Below are 22,305 nucleotides of genomic sequence, written 5' to 3' on the forward strand. Positions count from 1 at the left end.
AACATGCTTTGTAAAGGAAAGTAAAAAATATATTGGCTCCTCTTCAGCTATTGGTATTATTGGGTGAGATTTCTATCAGAGTTGTCATCCAGATTACATTTACATTAGACAAGTGGTCTAGTATATTTTCAGGTCAGCAACATCCTGCCTTCTCACTCTCAACAAAGAAATTGGATATTTGTGGTAGGAGATTGAACCACCACCACCATAAAGTACATGGTTCCTGTTCTTAAACGATGTATAATTGCATATGGAGACCTAACTTTTAAAACTGCTACTGAATCCAAGCCTCTTGGGCATTAAATGTCTATAAGAACAAAAGCAACCAATGGACTATACATTTTCTTGAATATACTGATTAAATTTTATTAAAAATAAAAAGATGATATATTTAAATACATTTTTAAATTAGCAAAACATGAACTAAAATTATGAAATAGAATTAGAAAAAACAGTAGTTAGTTGTAGCATCCACATGGCCACATGATCAAAATTCAGGCACTTGTCAAACCGCCATGTATTTATGACAGTCACATTGTCCCAGGGTGATGTGATCACTATATGTAACCTTCCCAGCCGGCTTCCAACAAAGAAAGTCAATGCCAGATTCACTTAAAGATCGCATGTTTCACTTAACAACTGCAGGAATTCAATTAACAACTGTAGCAAAAAAAGGTCATTGCTTAGCAATGGAAATGTTTGGCTCAGCTGTGGTCGTAAGTCAAGGACTACCTGTAAATTATCATCCTAAATCAATGTAAAAACCATTCTAAATTGTTAGGAATTTAACAATTATAGCTGGAGTTCCTCAAAACCCAAAACTTAAAATATCAAACTCCAATTTCCAAAATCACATTGGATGTTTTTCATATTGTCATAAAGCAAACAAACTAAACAGAATCAAAGGTAATGCTTTATTTCACACACCTTAAGCACAATCTTTAACAAGGGGATCAAGATCGAAATAGTCATTTGTCCCCAGATTGAGCTTTTGAGCCTTTATGAATTCCTGCAGGTACTTCTGGACAGATGCCTTCATTAGGAGAATTGATAGCAGAAGATGCTTCATTCGATAGCTGAACACCGAATGGTTCTGCTGTAGCTGTAATCCTTTCCACATTTCCAAGCATGTTCCACTTACACACAGGACATGTTTGGTGCTTTAAAAGCCAAGGATCAACACAGATTTTGTGGAAAAGATGCCCACAACGTAAAATACGGGCTACATCTTTAGGCTTGTACATTTCTAAACACACTGCACAGTTGTCTCCATTGGATCCAACTTCTTTGTCATCCTCTTTTAATGTACGAAGCTCAAGACGATTGATGGCTTTAGTAATATCCAGCTCCTGCTGGCATCTCTGTATCAAATTCCTTGTTCTTCGTAGCTTTCCAGCACAATAAAAAGTGCAATACGCCACAGCTACAGAGGAAAGAATAAAAATGGTGCCCATATAACGGGTCAACCATGGGTTACAGTGCTTTCCAACATCAATGGCTGCCATCACTTGGATGCCATTCTGAATTAGATGCAGAAGGTCGGTGCCTTTCAGATTGCCAATCATAACAGCCACAGGGCCTTCCTTCCCAAAGTTAAGCATGGGAAACACATTGTTACCTGTACCAGGATAATTATAGATGATCACACCAACTGCTCCTTTTTCCGCAGCAACACTTATTTTTTTTGTAAATGAACACTGCCCTCTTATGATGAGCGCTATCCAACATCCTCCATTCCCTGTCTTAAAATTTGTTACAGAACTACAAGCATTTTGGTGGGGCTCCTCTGCAGCTATCACGATGCCGGACACCTTCTTCAGGGGTGAGGCTTTGGCGAACACTCCGTTTTCTGCAATCTCCCATACCGTCCGATTCCCAACTTGAAATGATATGTTGATATTGGCAATCCAAAAGCTGTCAGCTTGTGAACTCTGCAGGTGGATCCCAAGACAGATGCCAAGGTACAGAAAGCACAATGGTTTTACCTTTCTTCTTTCAGTGGCAGCCCCAAATAAGTTCATGCTGACATCTGTTAGTAAGTTTCAGAGCCAATAACTCAAAGACAACAAAAAAATCATCAGCACATCAGAACTGAATGATATTTCCAGCGAGATACCAAAAACCCATCTCAAAAATTCTGGGGAAACAAGCTGAAGGGTCTGTCTGCAAGTATGTGGCTTAGATAAAGATTTCTTACAGACAGTGACAGATTTTTTTCCTCTCCCTCCAATGAAGTCATTTATTGTTAAGTAATGAAATTGTGACATCATTAAAACACTTTGCCAACCAGGACTCTTGTGCTTTATCTTATATAAAATGACACTGTTTAAAAACAAATGAAACTTTTTGATATAAACACAATTTTCACAAACCAGGTAAAGTTTCTGGGAAGCTCTGTACTGAATGTCTTGTCATACAATGGGAATATGGTGAGAGAATGCATAATATTGCATTTTAAAGTTCAATAAAGTACCCTTAAAATTGCTTCGCTTTTTAAGAGCAAACAAGAAGAGCTAACCCTAACCTAACTATGTTAACCTTTAGTTCAGCAGCATATAATAGATATGCTGACATATGTGCTAATATTGTTCTATAGTTTCGATAAAAACTTAGTTTTTAGAGGAGTTTTTTTTGAGCAGATGAAGAAATCTTCCAACCCTAATTCTGCAAATATTAAATTGGCAAATATACAACTGGTAACATTGAAAATATTAGGGCTATGCGATTCCTTGTAGGGAAGTGTTTTGGAGTGCCCAGGGGTGTGTACAAATACTTATTCTTAAAATATTTAAAGTCTGCATTGTTTTTCCTTCTCAATGGCTGCTTGGAAACCATCCCTACCATCACAATGCCCATTTGCTTTGCTGGAAAGAACCAAACAATGCAAGCAAGACACGCGGCCATGCTAAAACAGCTGGATGCTCTTCTGAAGCAGTCTTGAGGCTGGAAAAAGATGTGGCTGCTTTAACTATTTTCTGAAAAAGCTCCTTCATATGTTCCCATATCTTCTGAAGCACCTCTTTGCAAGAATTGCAAAGATGAAAATACTATGTGCATTTGTGTGTGTTTCAGAGGTGGGTTGCTGCCGGTTTGGCCCGGATCGTCCGAACCGGTAGTAGCAGCAGTGGGAGGCTCCGTCCACCCACTTCTGCGCATGAGCAAAAGTGTTGTATGCGGGGGAGTGCACCCGAACCGGTAGTTAAAAGATTAGCAACCCACCTCCGGTGTGTTTGTATGTATATATATAAAATAAGAAGACAGGAATGATTCTTTGTTTAGAAATTGAATATCTCACATAATTATTCTTTTCATGTCTGAAAAGAGGATGCTTATTTCTATACATACATATTTCATATATACAGCAGAGATTTATGCCAACTGCTTTTCTTGTTTTCATGAACACACTGCTTTTACTGAACAGAAATTGAGAGGCTTTTTTCTTTTCTTTTTTTACAAAAAAGACAGAAGTTTAGAGTTGGCTTGATGGACTTTGTTCAAATCTGGGAACTACCATGATATTCACTGAAACTGCCTTTTCTGCTCACTCAAAACATTGACAGCTGACATTTCTCAAGATATCCCAATGCATAACCTTTTTAAAGGATAGAAAAGAACAACTTAATATGATGTTCAGGTTTTAAAGAGGCAGAGACTCAAAACATAAACGAGGGACATTAAAAATTTATGGAAGAATGGATGGAAGCATATGTTTTGCCCTTGAACCAGTAGTGGGATTCAGCTGGTTCGGGACAGTTCGGGCAAACCAGTTGTTAAATTGCTGGCTGGCCCCACCCCTTCCAGGAGTCCCCCTGCACCCTGTTTTTGCTCCCAGAAGGCTGCAGAGAGGCCTACTAAGTCCAAAACGGGGCACGGGGCACCCCCCCTGGCCCATTTTTGCTCCCAGGGGGGTGCAGTAGGCCGGGTGCTGTCTGTCACAACCCCTGGCCATGCCCACTATGGCAACGCCCACCCAGCCGGCCATTAGGACAGAGAACTGGTTGTTAAATTATTTGAATCCCACCACAGCCTTGAACTTTGTAACAGAAAGAGTTTTATATAGTATACAGTATACTGTACTGTACAGTATATTTGTATACAGTAAGAGTTTCACAGGCAATCTTTCTATTTTTAGCAAAAGCAAGTTGTTAATTTCAAACCTGGCAGAAGTTGGCAAAGTACTTTTCTAAGCACAAGTTTTTGGGTTCCTTATAGGGTTCAGTATTTTTCCTTCCTAAGGAAAAAATGTTCAGATTCTCTCTAAACAAATCTACTTGCAGCTCAGGATATGCAGATGCAGGCACGAAGATGTGGAATTCAACTTATCTTGCAAATTTTTGACATAGCTCTGATGTTTTATATCAGGACAATCACTTGTGTTGGCACACATTATTTATTTCAAATTAATTTGCATTCGTACAGAAATAATTAGGAATTGTTTTGGCCAACGTAGATTTCTTAGTTAGTTTTCCCCTCAAGACAGAAATGATATGCTATTAGAGACAATGTTTCTGTTAACTCACTTTTCATTTTCTGAATAAGAAGCCACCGATAATTCCACAGCATTTTATTAACTGTTTAAGTGTTTTTGTGAGATGGGACAGGGGGAGAATAACAAATTATTATAAATTATCCAGATATACCTAGGTGAGATTGGTGATGGAGAAATTTAGTAAATAAATACATACTTTCTAGTGGCAAGAAAAATCATAGCAAGTTATTTCAAAACTAAAAATAATAAGTTTTAACATTCTTCTGCAAGTTCTTTCTGCATGTTTTAACTTAGAGTCTTGTCTAGTGTGGGCCTTCCAGATGAGTTGATCTTCAGTGCCTATTGGATTTGCTAATGAATGTAGCTACTGACACTAGTTTGGGGAAAGATAACATTTTAACAATTTATATAAAAAATATATGTGCTTCACTTCTAGAATTATCAAATAATAAGTACTACAGTGTAGTACGGCCCATTTTGGAGACTAACGTGAAGTTGCTATTGAAAACCCTTCCAACTACCTGTCTCATGGAACCATGAATATAGCAGAAGGTAATGGCTTTAGTACAATAGAAATGGAAGAGAAACTCCCATAGACGGATACTTTCCATTAGTATGTTCTTAAAATTAAGACAAGAACCAGAAAAGAAAAGAAAAATATTTCATCTCCAAATAAATCAAGACCTATGCTATTTTTCAGAAATTATGTCACTTTTTCAAGATTGGAAATGTGATACGATTGTTTTCTATACAGCTTGGGTTGGAATCATCGTCTGCTGTGTATTGTGAGTGCACCAACAGCAGCACCAACACCAACACCAATAACTGCTTCAACAACAGTTCCATATTTTCCTATGTTTCTTTCATGTGTGCAGCATAGCGAACAGGTCCTGAAGTATGAAGATTGTATAACAAGACAGACTTGAGACCTAACACGAATGAATCAATAAAAAGATGCCATTTTAGTGGGTCGTGCTCATAACCCAAAGCTTTGAACAAACCATCAATGTCAGAACAGAAAATGAGATTGTCAATCTGTACTAAGAAATTAGTTAAATGTGAGGTGTCCAGGCCTTGTCTTGATCAGTAGTTTTACAACCAAAATACAGTTTATATCCTTTCTTAATAAGTTCAGTCATGGTGCATCTGATACTCGAGTGTGTATTCACCACAGATATGACAAAATATCACTGGCAAACTATCTGCTGTCTCCAATATTCCTATAGCAAGTCTACAGCTGGCTTAATTGTAATGTAACTCATATGTACATAAACAATGCTATGCCTTGAAATCAAAATACAATGAGACTGATATCAATGAAATGAGCATCATCTGTGCATGTGATCTGCTTTTATAGGCTTTCCAGGCAACATCTATCCAGTCTAACTATGCCTAAACATGCCCAAATTGTACCAGTTCCACAAATGTTATGCAATATGCCATGCATACCTGGACATGCCTGAGCTACACAAAACATCTTATAACACTAGTCAAAATTCCTAAACTTAAAATATTTATAAGAACAAATCACAAAAAAAATAAGATTTTATAAAAAGGCATGTGATAGACTACATTTTAGATTATTTTCATGATTAACAGCCAAAAATCTATAAGATACACCCCAAAGTGTTCAGGAAACAAAATCTTTGTTGTCCAGTGTCTCTATCTACCATTTATGAGAAACCCACTACCAACTTTGTATTCTGGAAATTAGCTGAACTAAACACAAATTCGGGTTATCGTTAATCACATAAAAACTGCTATTGAAGTAATTTCAATATTTTGTCCAATGACCAGATCTTTAAAATGCTGTAACAAGATGGCATGAAAGAAACAAAATGAAATAGTTCTAGACAAATATCTTGTCTTTCAAATGATTCAGAAGTCATAAAATAAAGTTTGGGGCTTATCCGTTTGTTTACCAAACCAACTAATGAAGAGCCACTTTGAATAGCAATGACTGAGGTAGCATAAAGGCTTTATAAATTAAAAAAAACTTGTAAGACTTATTTATGAAATTTATACAGTCATCCATTTCATCAAAAATGACTTATATTCAAAACCAAGAAATGTCCTGTAAATGAATTACATATACAAAAATATGTAAAAACCTATCACCAATGTATTTAAATAAAATAAAGCAAAAATCAACCATTTTTGAGAGTCGCAGATATCAAGGGTTTTAAATGATCACAACTAACTGTTAAAATATTACTGTCAGGGCAGCCTCCATCAGTAACCAAGAAAGAAAACACTCAACTTTATTTTTCAGAATTAAGAGAACTTTTACTGGTTATGAGTAGAAAGCAGCTAGCAAAGCAAGATCTGTGGCAAAAGCGTGTGTAATCATAGCTATCAATATGTGACGCAACTCCCTCCCCCTAGTAACCCTAACCCCCAGTCCAATCCGCACACCCCACAGGTGTCATGTGGGCTGCAGCTTCAAAACCCATCATCAGGTTGGTATGCCGGACGGTTGACCTTGGCGGCAATTCCACTATATGCAGCTTGCGCAGTAGATGGTGAGAAAAATCACTCCCTTCTTCATTCACTCCTGTGCTTAAGCTTCCCCTCCCAAATACCATATTATCTCCCCTCCTCCCCATTTCAATGGCAGCCGAAAGCAAGCAGCAAAGCAGAGGCTGACAATTACTTTCCTCCATAGATAAGTATATCTAGTGCAGAGAATAATCATGTGTATACATAAATCTGTATTTATATCCCTATATATATCTTACAGAAGTGGCCCCTCCAAGTTGCTTTGGATTATTGTATGAATGCAAATGGGGCAGATCCCATGCTTTAGCAACCAGCGGGCAATACATCGTTTGTGAAAAATATGCCTGCAAGTTAAAATCCGGACTATCCCTTTTGGCTTGTACATTTCTAAGCAAACCACACAAGTCTCTTCTGCCAGATCAAATTCCTCCTTTTTTAACTTCCACAATTCAAGAGAATGAACAGCTTTCTGGAGTTCTAATTTCACCATTTGGGCTCTCTGTTCTTCATGTCTTACCATCTGTGCTGGAGAACAATAGAATAATACATAGGCTACAACTATCCTAACAGTAAGAAAAACATAGAGATATATTCAAGAGCATTGGATTGCTCTCACTCTGATTTGGACAGTTTTCTGGATAGCATGTTGAATCAAACAAAGGTGTTGCTTTTGTTTCAGGCTGTTCATCATTACATAAGGACTATCATCTACATCCTCATGAATCAAAATAGTATCTTCTCTTTCTGGAAACAAATGGTCCTAGATAAGCAAAACCTCTATCTGGTACAGCAAAACCTCTATCTGGTACAATCTTGATTTTCTTTTGAAAAATGCAGATTCTTCTCACAAGAATTGCAGTGCAGTCCCCTTATTTGTTGGTATGTGGAACCAAATATCCAGGCTGCAAGCATCTTTACCTTCGGCATCTGGAATCATCGACTGTCCCACCATCCTCTTGGAAGGAAGGTACTTTTTCCAAGAAAGCTAGAAGACTTTTTGGGGGCTCATCTCTCCAATAAATTGTTAGATTCATGGACGATACAAATCACCTGTAACTTTTGAGTAAAACAATTCAATAATAAGGGAAATGCTGAACCCCAGGTTCCAGCACCACAAAACCTCTTTTTCAGAGTTATTGTGAAGCTTCATTCTTCCTTGAACAAATGACAACAGGAAAACCCAGTGTTGATTCACTTGAGAAAACTAGCAAGGTAATACAAAACAATGTCAAACATCCTGCTGTCCAGTAAAAAAAAAAACATGCAGTAAGCTCATAAACATGTTTCTGTAAAACCCCATTTAACTCCATTCTCCTAGGAACTCCTAGCAAAAAGTAAATGTTTTCCCCTATTGCTCACAAGTATTACAACAGTAATCTGGAACAGAGCTGCAGTCATTGTGACATCAGAACTAGCTCCATGGGAGATTCCCTCTCAACTCATAGACGCCCATTACAAGAACACAGAAATAGGAAGTTTGAGATGGACTGAATGGGCAGCTTAATACTTGGTTGGCATTGTACCACAATACTCCTGATACCCTGACTACTATTCTGAATTTTGGCACAGGTTAGAAAAGAGTATTATTTGCTATCTAATTAATTTAATTGTGTGATTTGTGTTCCATCCACAAAATTAGGTTGTCTATAACATGATTATTGTAATAAGCTTCTTTTTTATTTGGCATCTTTATGCTTTTCTAGTGTCTTTTAAATATATTTCCTAGTTGTCTTTCTTTTCCTTTCTTTTTCTCTTTTTTCCTTCTCTTCCCTCTTTCCTTTTCCCCTTTTCGAGGTGGTTGTTCAGAACACAGCCACAAGATTTTAGACAACTTGCACTGACACTTCCCATTTTTAGTAGTGTGGACTGTCTGGGGGCAACACAGGGAAACATTGCATCATTTTTTAAATGTAAAACAGCAGCATCTATAGTTTTACCAATTCATTTGGTAGTTGTGGCATAGCTTCAATCAGCTTTCAGATTATTGAGGTTACAACTCTTTACACCACCAGCAAAATTATGGGAGTTGTAGTCCCAACCAATTTGGAAAGTAGCAGGCTGAGGAAAACCATCTAAAGCATTAATAGAGAATCTATTGTACAAGGCAGGTTTGTCTTAGATCAGTGTTTCTGAATCTCAGCAACTTCAAGATGTGTAGATTCAATGCCCAGAATTCTGCAACTACCAATAATCTTTCTTAATAATTTTCTGAATAGATCTGCATTTTGATCAATGATTTACCTGCAATCAATATTTTTAGTTCTGTATAATTAGCAAATATTTTATAATCACATCCTTGGTTGCCTCTTCAGCATCATTACACACAACAAGCTTTGTATGTACAATATATTTTGTTTTGAAAAAGCAAAAAGTTTTTCCCTACCCTTAGGGAGATATTTCAAAGCAAAAGACTATGGAGGTTTATAGGAAAATCCAATTCCATGCAAAGCTACACTATATTGCCAAAAGTATTCACTCACCCATCCAAATAATCAGAATCAGGTGTTCCAATTACTTCCATGGACACAGGTGTATAAAATCAAGTACCTAGACATGCAGACTGTTTTTACAAACATTTCTGAAAGAATGGGTCGCTCTCAGGAGCTCAGTGAATTCCAGCGTGGAACTGTGATAGGATGCCGCTTGTGCAACAAATGCAGTTGTGAAATTTCCTCGCTCCTAAATATTCCACAGTCAACTGTCAGCTGTATTATAAGAATGTGGAAGTGTTTGGGAACGACAGCAATTCAGCCACGAAGTGGTAGGCCACATAAATTGACGGAGCGGGGTCAGCGGATGCTGAGGCGCATAGTGGGAAGAAGTCACCAACTTTCTGCAATCAATCGCTACAGACCTCCAAAAGTCATGTGGCCTTCAGATTAGCTCAAGAACAGTGCGCAGAGAGCTTCATGGGATGGTTTCCCCTGGCCGAGCAGCTGCATCCAAGCCATACATCACCAAGGGCACTGCAAAGTGTTGGATGCAGTGATGTAAAGCACGCCGCCACTGGACTCTAGAGCAGTGGAGATGCATTTTCTGGAGTGATGAATCGTGCTTCTCCATTTGGCAATCTGATGGACGAGTCTGGGTTTGGCGGTTGCCAGGAGAATGGTACCTGTTTGACTGCATTGTGCCAAGTGTAAAGTTTGGTGGAGGGGGGGGGATTATGGTGTGGGGTTGTTTTTCAGGAGCTGGGCTTGGCCCCTTAGTTCCAGTGAAAGGAACTCTGAATGTTTCAGCATACCAAGACATTTTGGACAATTCCATGCTCCCAACTTTGTGGGAACAGTTTGGAGCTGGCCCCTTCCTCTTCCAACATGACTGTGCACAAGTGCACAAAGCAAGGTCCATAAAGACATGGATGACAGAGTCTGGTGTGGATGAACTTGACTGGCCTGCACAGAGTCCTGACCTCAACCCGATAACACCTTTGGAATGAATTAGAGCGGAGACTGAGAGCCAGGCCTTCTCGTCCAACATCAGTGTGTGACCTCACAAATGCCCTTCTGGAAGAATGGTCAAAAATTCCCATAAACACACTCCTAAACCTTGTGGACAGCCTTCCAGAAGAATTGAAGCTGTTATAGACGTCATATTGAACCCTATGGATTACGAATGGGATGTCACTTACAGTAAGTTCATATGCGAGTAAAGGCAGGTGAGCGAATACTTTTGGCAATACAGTGTATATTTAATTTATTGTGTATGCTTTCCCAACTGTTTCTTTACATATCCTAATCTAATCTATTTTGATAATATTAAATTTAATCAAATAGAGTGAAATAATCAACTGTATCAGGTGAAAATTTAAACAAACAGTTCAGCAGCTTGAATAATATATAAGAATCCCAAGATGATAAAGAATATAAAAATCGAAGTATAAGGAGTTGATGCAAACTCCCAGTCTAATGTAGGAACATATTGTTGAAGGCTTCTGATGGAGTTATATGCTATATATCAGGAAAAGTATGTTCAGTTCTTTGTCCAACACATTTAATATGGCATTTGCAATTAGATCCAAATAAACAAAAAAGTGGCCTGGAAAAAAAAAACAATTCTGTAAACCACAGGTAAATAAGGCCAAAAAGGAAAGAAAGGAAAAGCCCCACTATCAGATATTTTTGTACCAAAAACAAAGTGAAACATAATAACTAATATAAAAAAATTAGACTATAATGTATGGAGGCCATGGCTTTATGCTACTCTGTAATTGTTCAAACAAATTAAATACAGTCATTGATTTCTGTGGATTCAGCACATAGAGACAAATTACAATTATGTAACAGCACATACCAGATATAATTGTGCTGTACTCCAGTGGACAACAGCTGGATAATATGTGGAAATGACCTCCAGATATTACTATGTTACAGCTCCCATTAAGTCTCACCATTTGTACACCCTGCTAGAGATGAATGGAGTGGGAATTTAACCATGTCTCAAAGATACAGTTTGGTTTTCAGTGTCATTTAATAAAGTTAGGAGGAAATAACCAATCTGGTACAATAATTAGCACACTCATATACTCTCAATAAAGTAAAAAAAAAGTTAATAAAAAGAGCAGGTAATGATGGTCACAACAAGAAGGTCTCATACCTTTTATTGGAACTTGAGAAAAATTTATGAACTATGTCCATTGTTGGCATATAGGTTTGCCATTTTTACTTTCCTAAATATTACATTTCTAATAAATGCATTTTGCGTTCAAAGTATACTGCATTCTGCCTTGTTTATTCATGCTATAATACATAGATTTACTGTACCATTGTACCATTACTGTATTATTTACTTAATTATATGGCAGTTTTCTCCTAAAAATGATTTGTTGCTCAAAAACCAGTCATCCTATAGCAGTTAAGATCGTGACATTCTACTGGTGAGTAGGAAAATGTTCTAAATGAATATCCAGGCTCCTATCTGAGCATCTTAAAAAAATTTCTTAAGTAGATGATTTCTTGCTAGTATAGCACAAGGTGCAGACTAATCACGTAGAGTAATTGTGATGACAAGATAGCTACAGTTTCAGTCACACCAATTAGAAGTCACTGAGATTTTTTAAAATCCCCTCTATATGCCATATTCTCATCAAGGATGCATTCTCCTGAAAAGGTGTAGGCTATAATCTTTGTGAGGAAGGCCTTTCCACAGTGCTATTACTTGGTAATAGCAATTGAGTTATATCAACAGGTAATATAGTATAATGCTCTTTTTTCACATGATGCAGCTGGACCTATTCCTGTGTTTAAGGAGGAAACTTCTGGATGAGTCTTTGGCCGCCTTGTTTGTTCCCAGTTTCTGTTAGTCAAATGATTAGAGGTAAGTTTTAGAGAAACAGCCAACAAACGTACACTAAAGAATTACAGATTAAAAGTTTAAGATTTTGAATCATATTAACTACTAGTTTTCTCATTAAAATAAATGTTTCTCTTAAGAACTCAGATTCTGTTTCTTTTATTGATGTGTGCTCTGTGCTAATTCCACCCACGTTTCCCATTTAGTAAATGTTTGGCCTCAGTAATTTTCAGTCTTCTCAAGAGGGCTGTGGGAATAGCTAGTCTGGAAATACATCCAATAGTTGACTTCCATAAAAGTGGTACTTTGGAAAATGCTTTTGCATGCCACTTTTAACTAGAAAAGTATGCAGCCATTATGCAGCACTAATTGCAAATAATTTCTCTCTTTTTAAAGTTGTTTAATGTCTGTGCTTATTGGACAGATTGTTATTAGATAACAAGAAGCATTAGTTCATGTGAATAATAAATACATTCTGCAAAGACAATCTCATCCATACATTTCTGAGACTATTTAAACACATGGATACTGCAAAATCAATATGTCCCAAGAGCGGGAAAAAAGCAACAAAATTTCACATTAAGTGGTGATGTCCATAAATGTAGAGCTTTAATTATTGATCATAACTGACACTAGCCTCCAAATCATCACCACTCTCCAATCAAGAGAGTTCTCACGAGTTAGAGAGAAGAATGCTCTTACATATGATCCTGAAAAGGAAAGGAGCCTTGGGAATCTGATGAAGATAAATTATTGCACCTCTCTTAGTTGCCTTGGATAATGGCATAATTGCAAATCGGGCAAATGCCACGTTTTAGCAACCAGCGGTCAATACATCGTTTGTGGAAAATATGCCTGCAAGTTAAAATCCGGACTATCTCTCTTGGCTTATACGTCTCTAAGCAAACCACACAAGTTTCTTCTGCCAGATCAAATTCATCCTTTTTTAACTTCCGCAACTCAAGAGAACGAACAGCTTTTTTGAGTTCTGATTTCATCATTTGAGCTCTGTGTTCTTCATGTCTTACCATAATCTGCCCAGGAATACAGCATATTAAGACATAAGCAATGAATGTCAAAATGAGAGAGTAAGCACAGAGATATATCTTCCAGAGGCACTGGGTTGCTCCCATTTCAATCATGGCAGTTACTCGAATGCCTTCCCGAATCAAGCGAAGAATCTGCTTTCCTTTCAGGCTGCTAATCATGACAGCAGCAATCTCACCAGCGTCTTCATGAGTTAAAATGAGACTCTCTCTCTCAGAACATGAATGGTCATAGATAATGACCCCAGTAGCACCTTTCTGTGCTGCTGCCATTATTTTATCCTTAAAAGTACAGCCTCCTCTTGCAATGAAGGCAATCCAGTCCTCTGTATTTGGTGGTATGTTGAAGTTAGTCTCCACCCCACAAGCATTTTTAGCTTCACCTTCTGGGATCACCAACACACCCATCATCTTCATGGAAGGCAGGTTCTCTTCAAATAAAGCTGGATGATAGATCTCTGACATGGCCCACTTCCCCCAATGAAGGGTTAGATTCATATAATACATGGATGGGCTTGCAGCTTGGGAATCCGGTACAGCAAACATTAGGGAGAAACCCAAGGCCAATTTCCAGCAAAGTGAGATTTTTCTTCTGCAGTGATGAAAAGGCTTCATTTCTCCCTTTTGTAAGTAGCCAGAATATTTCTTTTTAAAAAAATTCCTGATGATTTCTTCAAAGTGTAGGGAAGTAACATTTCTTGTCCTGGTATATTTGGAGGAGAGATTATTTTGTAGGATCAGCCAATCCTTTCAACTGCCATGTCAAGTGATGCACTTCCTAGTATCATAAACTAACATAAACAATGGCCTAGCTAATTTGAATACTGCAAGCTTATTGGCTAAAATTTACCAAAGCTTTGTCTCTTAAGGCCAGTACTATAACTATTTGACTGATTTCATAACCTCATTTAAATTTTATAACTGCTTGAACTATTAAAAATTGAATGTCAAATCATTGCACGCTAAATATGCTCCATTCTCTACATTTATTTCACTTTCCAAATGTTTACAGGTGACACCAGCTATTGATTTTCATGCCTGAGGATAATCACTATGAAGAGGATTGCATTGCAACTGTGATGGAATGTAGTCTGGATTCTCGGGAAGGAGGCAACTAGTTTGTGTGAGAGAAAGAGAATGAAGACAGTTCCTCCTTCATAGTCCCCATGTAGGTAGTAGGGTGCCTCAGTTTGACAATATTTTGTTTATAGGCATGGAACACTAAAGAAACCTGATTGGAATTCCTTTGTATGTTCCTAGGAGCACTGCATTTGTACATGAAATCTAAGCTAAAATTTCTAAATAGACATCTGGGGCTTAGATATTACTGTACTCTCACTGTATTTATCCACTTTCCTACTAGCTACAGTTTTGATCGAATAACAGTTAAAGACATGACTCTGAAAAACTCTTAATTTTCATTTCTTATCCATATCATCTTAATGCATACATTTTAATTGCTGTTCTTATTAATAATTAGAGGGTTAAAATGGCAAACTGGCAGATGACATTAAAATTAAGGCTACCATTCTAGGCTGCAGTTTGCTGCCATCTAGTAATTGTCTAAATTGTTGTAGACCTGCACTGAATATAGAGGATAGCCTTGAGGGAGAGTGGCAAGATCTGTTGCCAAAGCCACAGTCAGATGAATGAGACTTGAGCCTGGACTAATAACATGATGTATGAAAATGACTCCGACATGAAGATAAGAAGAAAGAAGGGGAGCACATATGGACTTGCAAGTTTCTGTTACTGTAACCCTATAATAAAAGTAATATTAGTAACTCATAACTTTGGGTTCCTAGTCTGGTCTGTCTTGAAGGACTGTACATATTCACCCTTTGCAAGATTCCGTGACTAAAGCTGTTTTTATAAAAGTAACTTTAGGTCTACATGATGTGTGTTTCATAGTTTAACCTACGATATAGGGTTGAAAGATTAACATCAGACCCAAAAACAACAAATTAACAATACCCCCGTCAAAAGAACTGCCAAACAAGACAACAGTAAACAGTCCAATCAATTATTGTTGAGTTGTGCATGTGTGTATGTGTATAATACACACATACACACAGAGATATATATACTGAGATAGATAGATAGCTAGCTAGATAGATGATAGATAGATAGACAGACAGACAGACAGACAGACAGACAGACAGACAGACAGACAGACACTATAGTTAGTTACTTAGTTAGTTAGTTAGTTAGTTAGTTAGTTAGTTAGTTAGGTAGGTAGGTAGGTAGGTAGGTAGGTAGGTAGGTAGGTAGAAAGGTAGGAGGTAGATAGGTGGGTAGAGATAGATAATCAGCCATCCCATCAAATCCATAATTTCTACCCAAAATCCTTGATATCTTTCACCAACAAGAAGAATCTTAAACTTCATTAAGACAAAAGGCCATAAGTACAATTTACATGTTTTAAATATGCTTTGTCAGTACTAAATCAGAAAATATGGATGGAATAGTGCAGCAATGACGAACCTTTTGTGGCTTGCATGCCAAAAGTGGGAAGCGCGCAGGGGGGGTCAGGCGCGGGCATGCCACACTGATAATGCTATGCGCACGATCCCAGTATGCATGCACGCATGACCAGTGCTCCCTCCCATTTCAGGAACAGACTTCCAGTTTGCTCGTAGTGCCGTTTTTTGCCCTCCGGAGCCTTCAGGGAAGCCTCTGGAAGCCTCCTGAAGTTTCCGGAGGGCTAAAACTGGCCCAACGAGAAACCAGAAGTATGTTTCTGAACTTCTGGTTTGCCTGTAGGGCTGGTTTTTCGCGCTCTGGAGGCTTCAAGGAAGTCTCCAGAGGGTACAAAATGGCCTCAAAAGGCGGCCAAAGTCTGCGCGCTGGCCAGCTGACAGAGCAACTACTCACATGCCCTGACAAATGGTTCCACATGCCACCTGTGGCATACATGCCATAGGTTCGCCATCACGGGAATAGTGCAATACAGAGCTGCAATATGTTTTAGGCTTTTATGTGTGAGGTTCCCTTATTATGCTATTGTGAACTGTTGCTGTTCTCTCTTTCTTTGAAAACCAAATCAACTGTAGGAACTACCTAAAATCATTCAACAACAATAGTAGTGATCTTAACCCAATGTTACAAATATTATTAAGAGGAAGACTGAGAAAGATGATCAAATAGCTGATGGAGAGCCAGTTTGGTATAGTGGTTAAGGTACTGGTCTAGAAATCAGGAGGCTGTGAATTTAGGCATGAAAGATAGCTGAATGGCAAAGATTAACAAACATTTGGGTACAGATTAATCCCTTCAGAGTTTATAAATTTGTTTATTAAAGCTTGATATCTTAATTATATATCAAGCTTGATATAATGTTAATAGCCATCCAGACAAATATTATTTATATTACATCTTCTTTTATGAGCCATTAACATTTAGCAAAATATTAAATATTTAGCAGCTTAATGGTTTGTAAATACTAAAATTATAATTTTAAATATTCTGCCTTCATGTAAGAATTTTCTACAGATTATACTTGTAACAATAAAGCTTTGAGACAGAGGGGGGGGGAGTAAGAAAATGACAGAGAGGAAGGAAAAATGAAAAGGCATTTAAAATTGAGAGCACCAATAAGGCACTGCCAAAAAAAAAACAACAACCAGATTAGTAAATCAGGCTACTCTGTGTTTTATTTGAGATTTACTAATTAGCAAGGTTACAATTCATGACTGCATTTGGATCTGTAAATTCTATTTACCAAACACCTGATTTACGACAAACTAGACTGGAGAGAGAGAGAGAGAGAAATACAGTAGGTAGGTAGGGAGAGAGAGAGTAGGTAGGTAGGTAAGTAGATGTTTCCAGGTGTATTTATCCATGTGCTGGAGAAGGAAATCCCTGACAACCTGCAACACCTAAGACTTGTTTCAGCTGGCACAGCACTTGATCAATGTAATTCTCATCAATCACTCTAACTAAAGAGCTTTCCAAAAGGGAAAAAAAAGGTTTTTGCACTCTGCAAACCTCCCCCAAACGGCCCATTTTTTCGTGAAAATGGGCCCATTTTTTTCAAATAAAAGGCATGAATAGCCTTGGGGGAGCTTGCAGAGTGCTCCCGGGGGGGGGGGGGGCAAAATGAGCAAAAATTGGCTCGTTTTTCATGAAAACATGCCTGATTTTTGTAAAAAAAAAATTGCATACATAGCCTTATGGAGGCTTATAGAGTGCTGCTGGCGGCTGGGGAGGGACGACAAAAATGTATAAGAGTGGGATGATTTGAACTTCTAGTTATAACTGTAGGTAGTGATCATTCTATACTATAAAGATTTCTGCTATACTAAATGGACTAATGATGATGTAATGAACAATGGATACATATATGAATTGAAATATGGATTAATAATTAACAATGGAAAATTATATTTGGAGTTGTGGATGATTGAAGACATTATGGTTAATTGAAAGTATAAATGTGCAATATGAATTAATGGGAATCTTTTGTTTTAATCTTTGTTTTTACTCTCTAGAGCAGTGATGGCGAACCTATGGCACGCGTGCCACAGGTGGCACGCGTAGCCATTGGTCAGGGCACGTGAGGCGCTGCCCTGTCAGCTGGCCAGCATGCATGCGCCCGCTGGCCAGCTGAGTTCACCATTTTTAAAAGCCATTTTTCGCCCTCCCCAGGCTCCAGAGGCTTTATAGGAGCCTGGGGAGGGTGAAAAGAGCCCCCCCCGTCCCCCCTCCGGAGGCTTCATGAGTGACTTCCGGTTTGCTCGGAGGGTTGTTTTAAGCGTTCCGAAGGCTTCAGGGAAGCCTCCGGATCATCCCTGAAGCCTCCGGAGGGCCTCCGGGGTGGCGGGGGAGGCTCTTTTCGCCCTCCCCAGGCTCCTATAAAGTCTCTGGAGCCTGGGGAGGGCGAAAAAAGCATGTAAAAATCAGGGGGTGCCTGTTGTGTGCGCATGTGCACTGGGGGGGTCGCGCATTGCATTATGGGTGCGGCACGCCCGCACACGACCCCCCTGTGCTCCCCCCACTTGTGGCACATGAGCCAAAAAAGGTTCGCCATCGCTGCTCTAGATATTATAATTCTATAATTCTATAAAGACTTATTGTTACTTAATAGATAATTATGGATTCAAGGAAATAAGGGCTGATACAAATGAAAGAATATTAATGGTAATCATAATGCTCAATGAAATATTTAGTTATGTTCAATGGATAACAGTGACTTTATTTTTAATTGTAAAAACTGTTGCACAAAAACTTGTAACCAAACAACATGCTTGATGAAATTGAAGAAAGTTGTCATTTCTCCTTGCTTTTGTTCTGTATGTGTTGTCTTGTTTTTTAAAGGAAAATAAATAAATAAAAAATTATTTTTAAAAAATGGCCCATTTTTGCTCATTTCTGCCTTCCCCATCCCTGCTGGCTACGCACCACCATTTTTGTGAAAGGGGCTGGGCTTCGGGAGGCAAAAAAAAAATGCTGTGTTCGATGTGTAAGACACACCCAGATTTTCAGCCTCTTTTTTGAGGAAAAAAGGTGTGTCTTATACTCTGAAAAACATGGTAACTTGAAGAGATGTAAACTTTAATTTTGCTGATTCTGATGATAAATATCTAACATTGGGGTGTCAAACCTGATTTCAGTAAGGGTTGCATCAGGGTTATGTTTGACCTTGTGGGGCCAAGGGGAGGGCGTGGTCAGCTCGATGTCTTTGTGTCTGGAGCGCCTATGGTAGCCTGAGCGCTCTGCTAGCGAAAATGGGCTCCCAAGCTCTGTTTTCAGTTGCCACAGCTTCCTGCAACCTTCTGCCAGCAAAAACAGAACTCGGAAGGGCCGTGAGCAGCCCTCCTGAGCTCTGTTTTCGCTAGTAGAGGCACCATGGGACGGTCCTTTGATGTTTCCCAGATGAGCCCGTGGGCAGATCTAAGCACCCTGCAGGCTGGATCCAGCCCCCAGGCCTTGAGTTTGACACTCCTGGTCTAACATAACCATAGATTCTAAGCTAGGATACACCATCTTTTGAAGCAGACTAAGATTAAATGTACATGCAAATCATGTTTTCTAATTGATGTTGGACATACTTGGGTTTGGTACTGTTACTTCTCAAGGTGAGTTTTATCCCAAATCAAAGCAATCAGTTCTCAAAGGGCATAACAGATTGAAACTACAGATTGAAAGAACGGAATCAAAATGAAGCATATAATCAGTGAGATGGAGTCATTTTTGCAGTCACCCAACAGTGATCTCACTGAGGCAGAGATAAAAGAAATTGGACTCTCCTGGGATAATAGTACAGTAGCAAATCAGAATGTGACAGTCCCTTGCAAGAAATTGATCAATTTTTTCCAACTCCATAAGGGGTAATGGTTCCTATTATTACAGAGGAGAAAACCAAAATACCTAAACAAATCTAAGTTATTCTTTTATTCTTTTATGATGTATTAAAATAAAACATTTACAGGGTTGAATTCAATGGGGACCACTATCTTGTAATCTCACACTACAGCTCTTTGATTAATAGACATACATTTAGGACTCCAAATTTACCAGGATGAATTGAAACTCCAATGCCTCTTCCTAGAAATAAATCAATTAGGGATCCCCTGTAACCCCATCAGACTTTTACTGCTTATTCGAAAGAAAGGGGACAGTGTTTTTTTTAAAGAAAATATATTCTAATTACATAAACAATTCACTAAATAAATTGGAAAAGCTATAAGTAGAGGCAAAGGCATCTAAGTGCTTTAGAAATGCTGCATATTCAAGAACAAATACATGCTACTAGACTGTTTTATTTGAACTACTAGACTGATCTCTCCATTAGTTACCATCAAAATTATCTTTCTATCAGCCCTTCAGTTTGTTCAAAACCTGTTTTTCCTTTGTTGTTGTTTTTTTGGGGGGGAGGGATTTTTGTAGAACAAATACCAAGAGATTCAGAACCTTCAGAAATAGATCTGGTTCTGCAGCGTGACAAATATATTTTTTCTAACACCAGGGCTCATCAGTAATACTCAGTTCCCTGTTTTGTACTTTGTGTATATTGCAATCTGAATGACAAAATGTAGGGTTGGCCTTCCATTTTTCAAATCATAGATGCTAGATTATAAATACCATTATTAAGATTTGAAAGAAAAGCCCCTAGGATAATAGTCATCATGATCACCATGAGTAGTGATGAGTAGAACACAAGTTTTTAAATCCAAATCTGGCGGCAGAAAGGTATTAGCAATGTCTAATACAAAGCATTATTTCAGTTACAATACACTGCAAATTCGATGTAAGCTTATGCAATATACTGTATATATTTTAACATTAACAAAACATTTTAAAAAATTGCACACCTATGCTATTAGTAAACACGGTGGCTGACCAAGATAGTCTGAATATAATGGAAATTTTATTCTGCATATGCAACCCTGTAGACATATCCTCTCAATAAGACTGTTCATTTACAACCTTGTAGCAGGTAATAGTTAATGAAATATTGATTATATACACAAGTAATTAGTACACTTATTAGAACAATTGCCACATTTTATTCTATAGGGCATATCTTTCTCTGGAATTTCTCCTCCCTAGCTACTTTGATTGTTCCTTGCTCTGCAGAGGAAAGGAACATATTCTAAGTACTGCTTAAATTTTATTACTACTCCTTTAGAAAGTTACCTTAGAAGAAGGCTCACCAACACGGATGACAGGGTGCCTTTTTCTTTAAGAGGTGGCAATTGTCACTTTAATGGACTCTTCTGACATTGTCAACAGTACTAATCAGCAGTTTTGGGATCTCATTGGCAGGATGCTGTCAACATATATGGTCCTTGCAATGGCCAACAGCTTTGTGCTGTTATAAATGTCATCCATTCACTTTCGCTTTGTATCTTACCAACAATGCTAAAGACAGTTAGATCTTTCTGTTTATTTCAGTCACTATTCAATGGCTGACAAGGAACAAATGAACATTAAGAAGTAAGTGAAACATCAGAACTTGGCCATGCCTGCACTTGAGAAATGGAGGGATGACATGAACGGGATTCTTGAAAACAGTAGGGGAAAAATAAGAAGGAAAATGGACAGACTGTCTTTTCTTTCGCAATATTAACTTTTAATAAGAACTTTAATTATGATTTTAAAAATTGCCAAAAAAACCTGCAAGCACTGCTTCAGGCAGCATTAGGAGTCAAAACTGACTTGAAGGCACAACTGCATGCATGTGCACACACAACTATAATCCAATTTATTCTGCCAATGAAAGTCTAGTTGTGTGTACAGCAAGGTGATACAATATCACCTATCCTTTTCTCAGCCCGCCTTGAAGAAGTATTTCGCAAACTAGAATGGGAAAAAGATGGAATACAAATCAATGGTACCTATTTAAATCACTTAAGATTTGAGAGATGATGATGTTCTCTTCTCATAAGACCCAGGCTAGACATAACTTTACTTTATTTAGATTTATAAACCGCTCCCTCTCCCCGAAGGGACTCAGGGCGGTGCCGAAGGGACTCGAGCTGCATGAAGCAGAAGAACCACTTAACTTAAAAATAAACCTGAAAAAGAGGTTTAGTAAATTCACTAAAGAAAGATTTTTTTTTGGTATCTGGAGAAGAACTAAACATAGTAGACCACTACATATACTTCGGCCAATGATCTCAATGGAAGATGATACAATAAAGGAAGTTGAACAGCATGTTAAATGTGGTTGGGAGGCATTTGGCAAGCTAAACATAATTTTCAAGAACAACCTTTCCCTATTGCCTGAAGAGAAAGGTTTTTGGTCAGTTGTGCTACCTGCTCTAACGTATGCTAGTGAAATATGGACACTAACCTCACAATTGATACAAAAGCTATGAGTGGTGCAAAGAGCTATAGAAAGACACATACTCAGAATTACAAGACAAGATAGAAAAACCTTTATGTGGATTAGAGAACAAAAGTTACGATATCATCAAGAATTGAAATGGAAATGGGCTGGTCATGGAAATGGTCTATCAAGTAGAACTGATGGCA

General features: G+C 38.1%; 2 protein-coding genes across 14 annotated transcripts in view; both read right to left on the reverse strand.

Annotated features, from left to right (window-relative positions):
• The window catches only part of CADPS2 (calcium dependent secretion activator 2), a 364,417-nt gene that overhangs the window by 265,484 nt on the left and 76,628 nt on the right, over positions 1-22,305 (reverse strand). The gene's annotated exons all lie outside the window — the stretch shown is intronic.
• RNF148 (ring finger protein 148) lies at positions 969-2,021 on the reverse strand (the record flags this gene model as incomplete). The annotated part of the gene is made up of 1 exon (XM_081958657.1): positions 969-2,021. One exon carries the CDS (start codon positions 2,019-2,021, stop codon positions 969-971), a length of 1,053 nt encoding a protein of 350 aa, XP_081814783.1.

This window comes from Natrix helvetica (genome assembly GCF_964273705.1).
Source record: "Natrix helvetica genome assembly, chromosome: 6".
NCBI classification, from domain to species: domain Eukaryota; kingdom Metazoa; phylum Chordata; class Lepidosauria; order Squamata; family Natricidae; genus Natrix; species Natrix helvetica.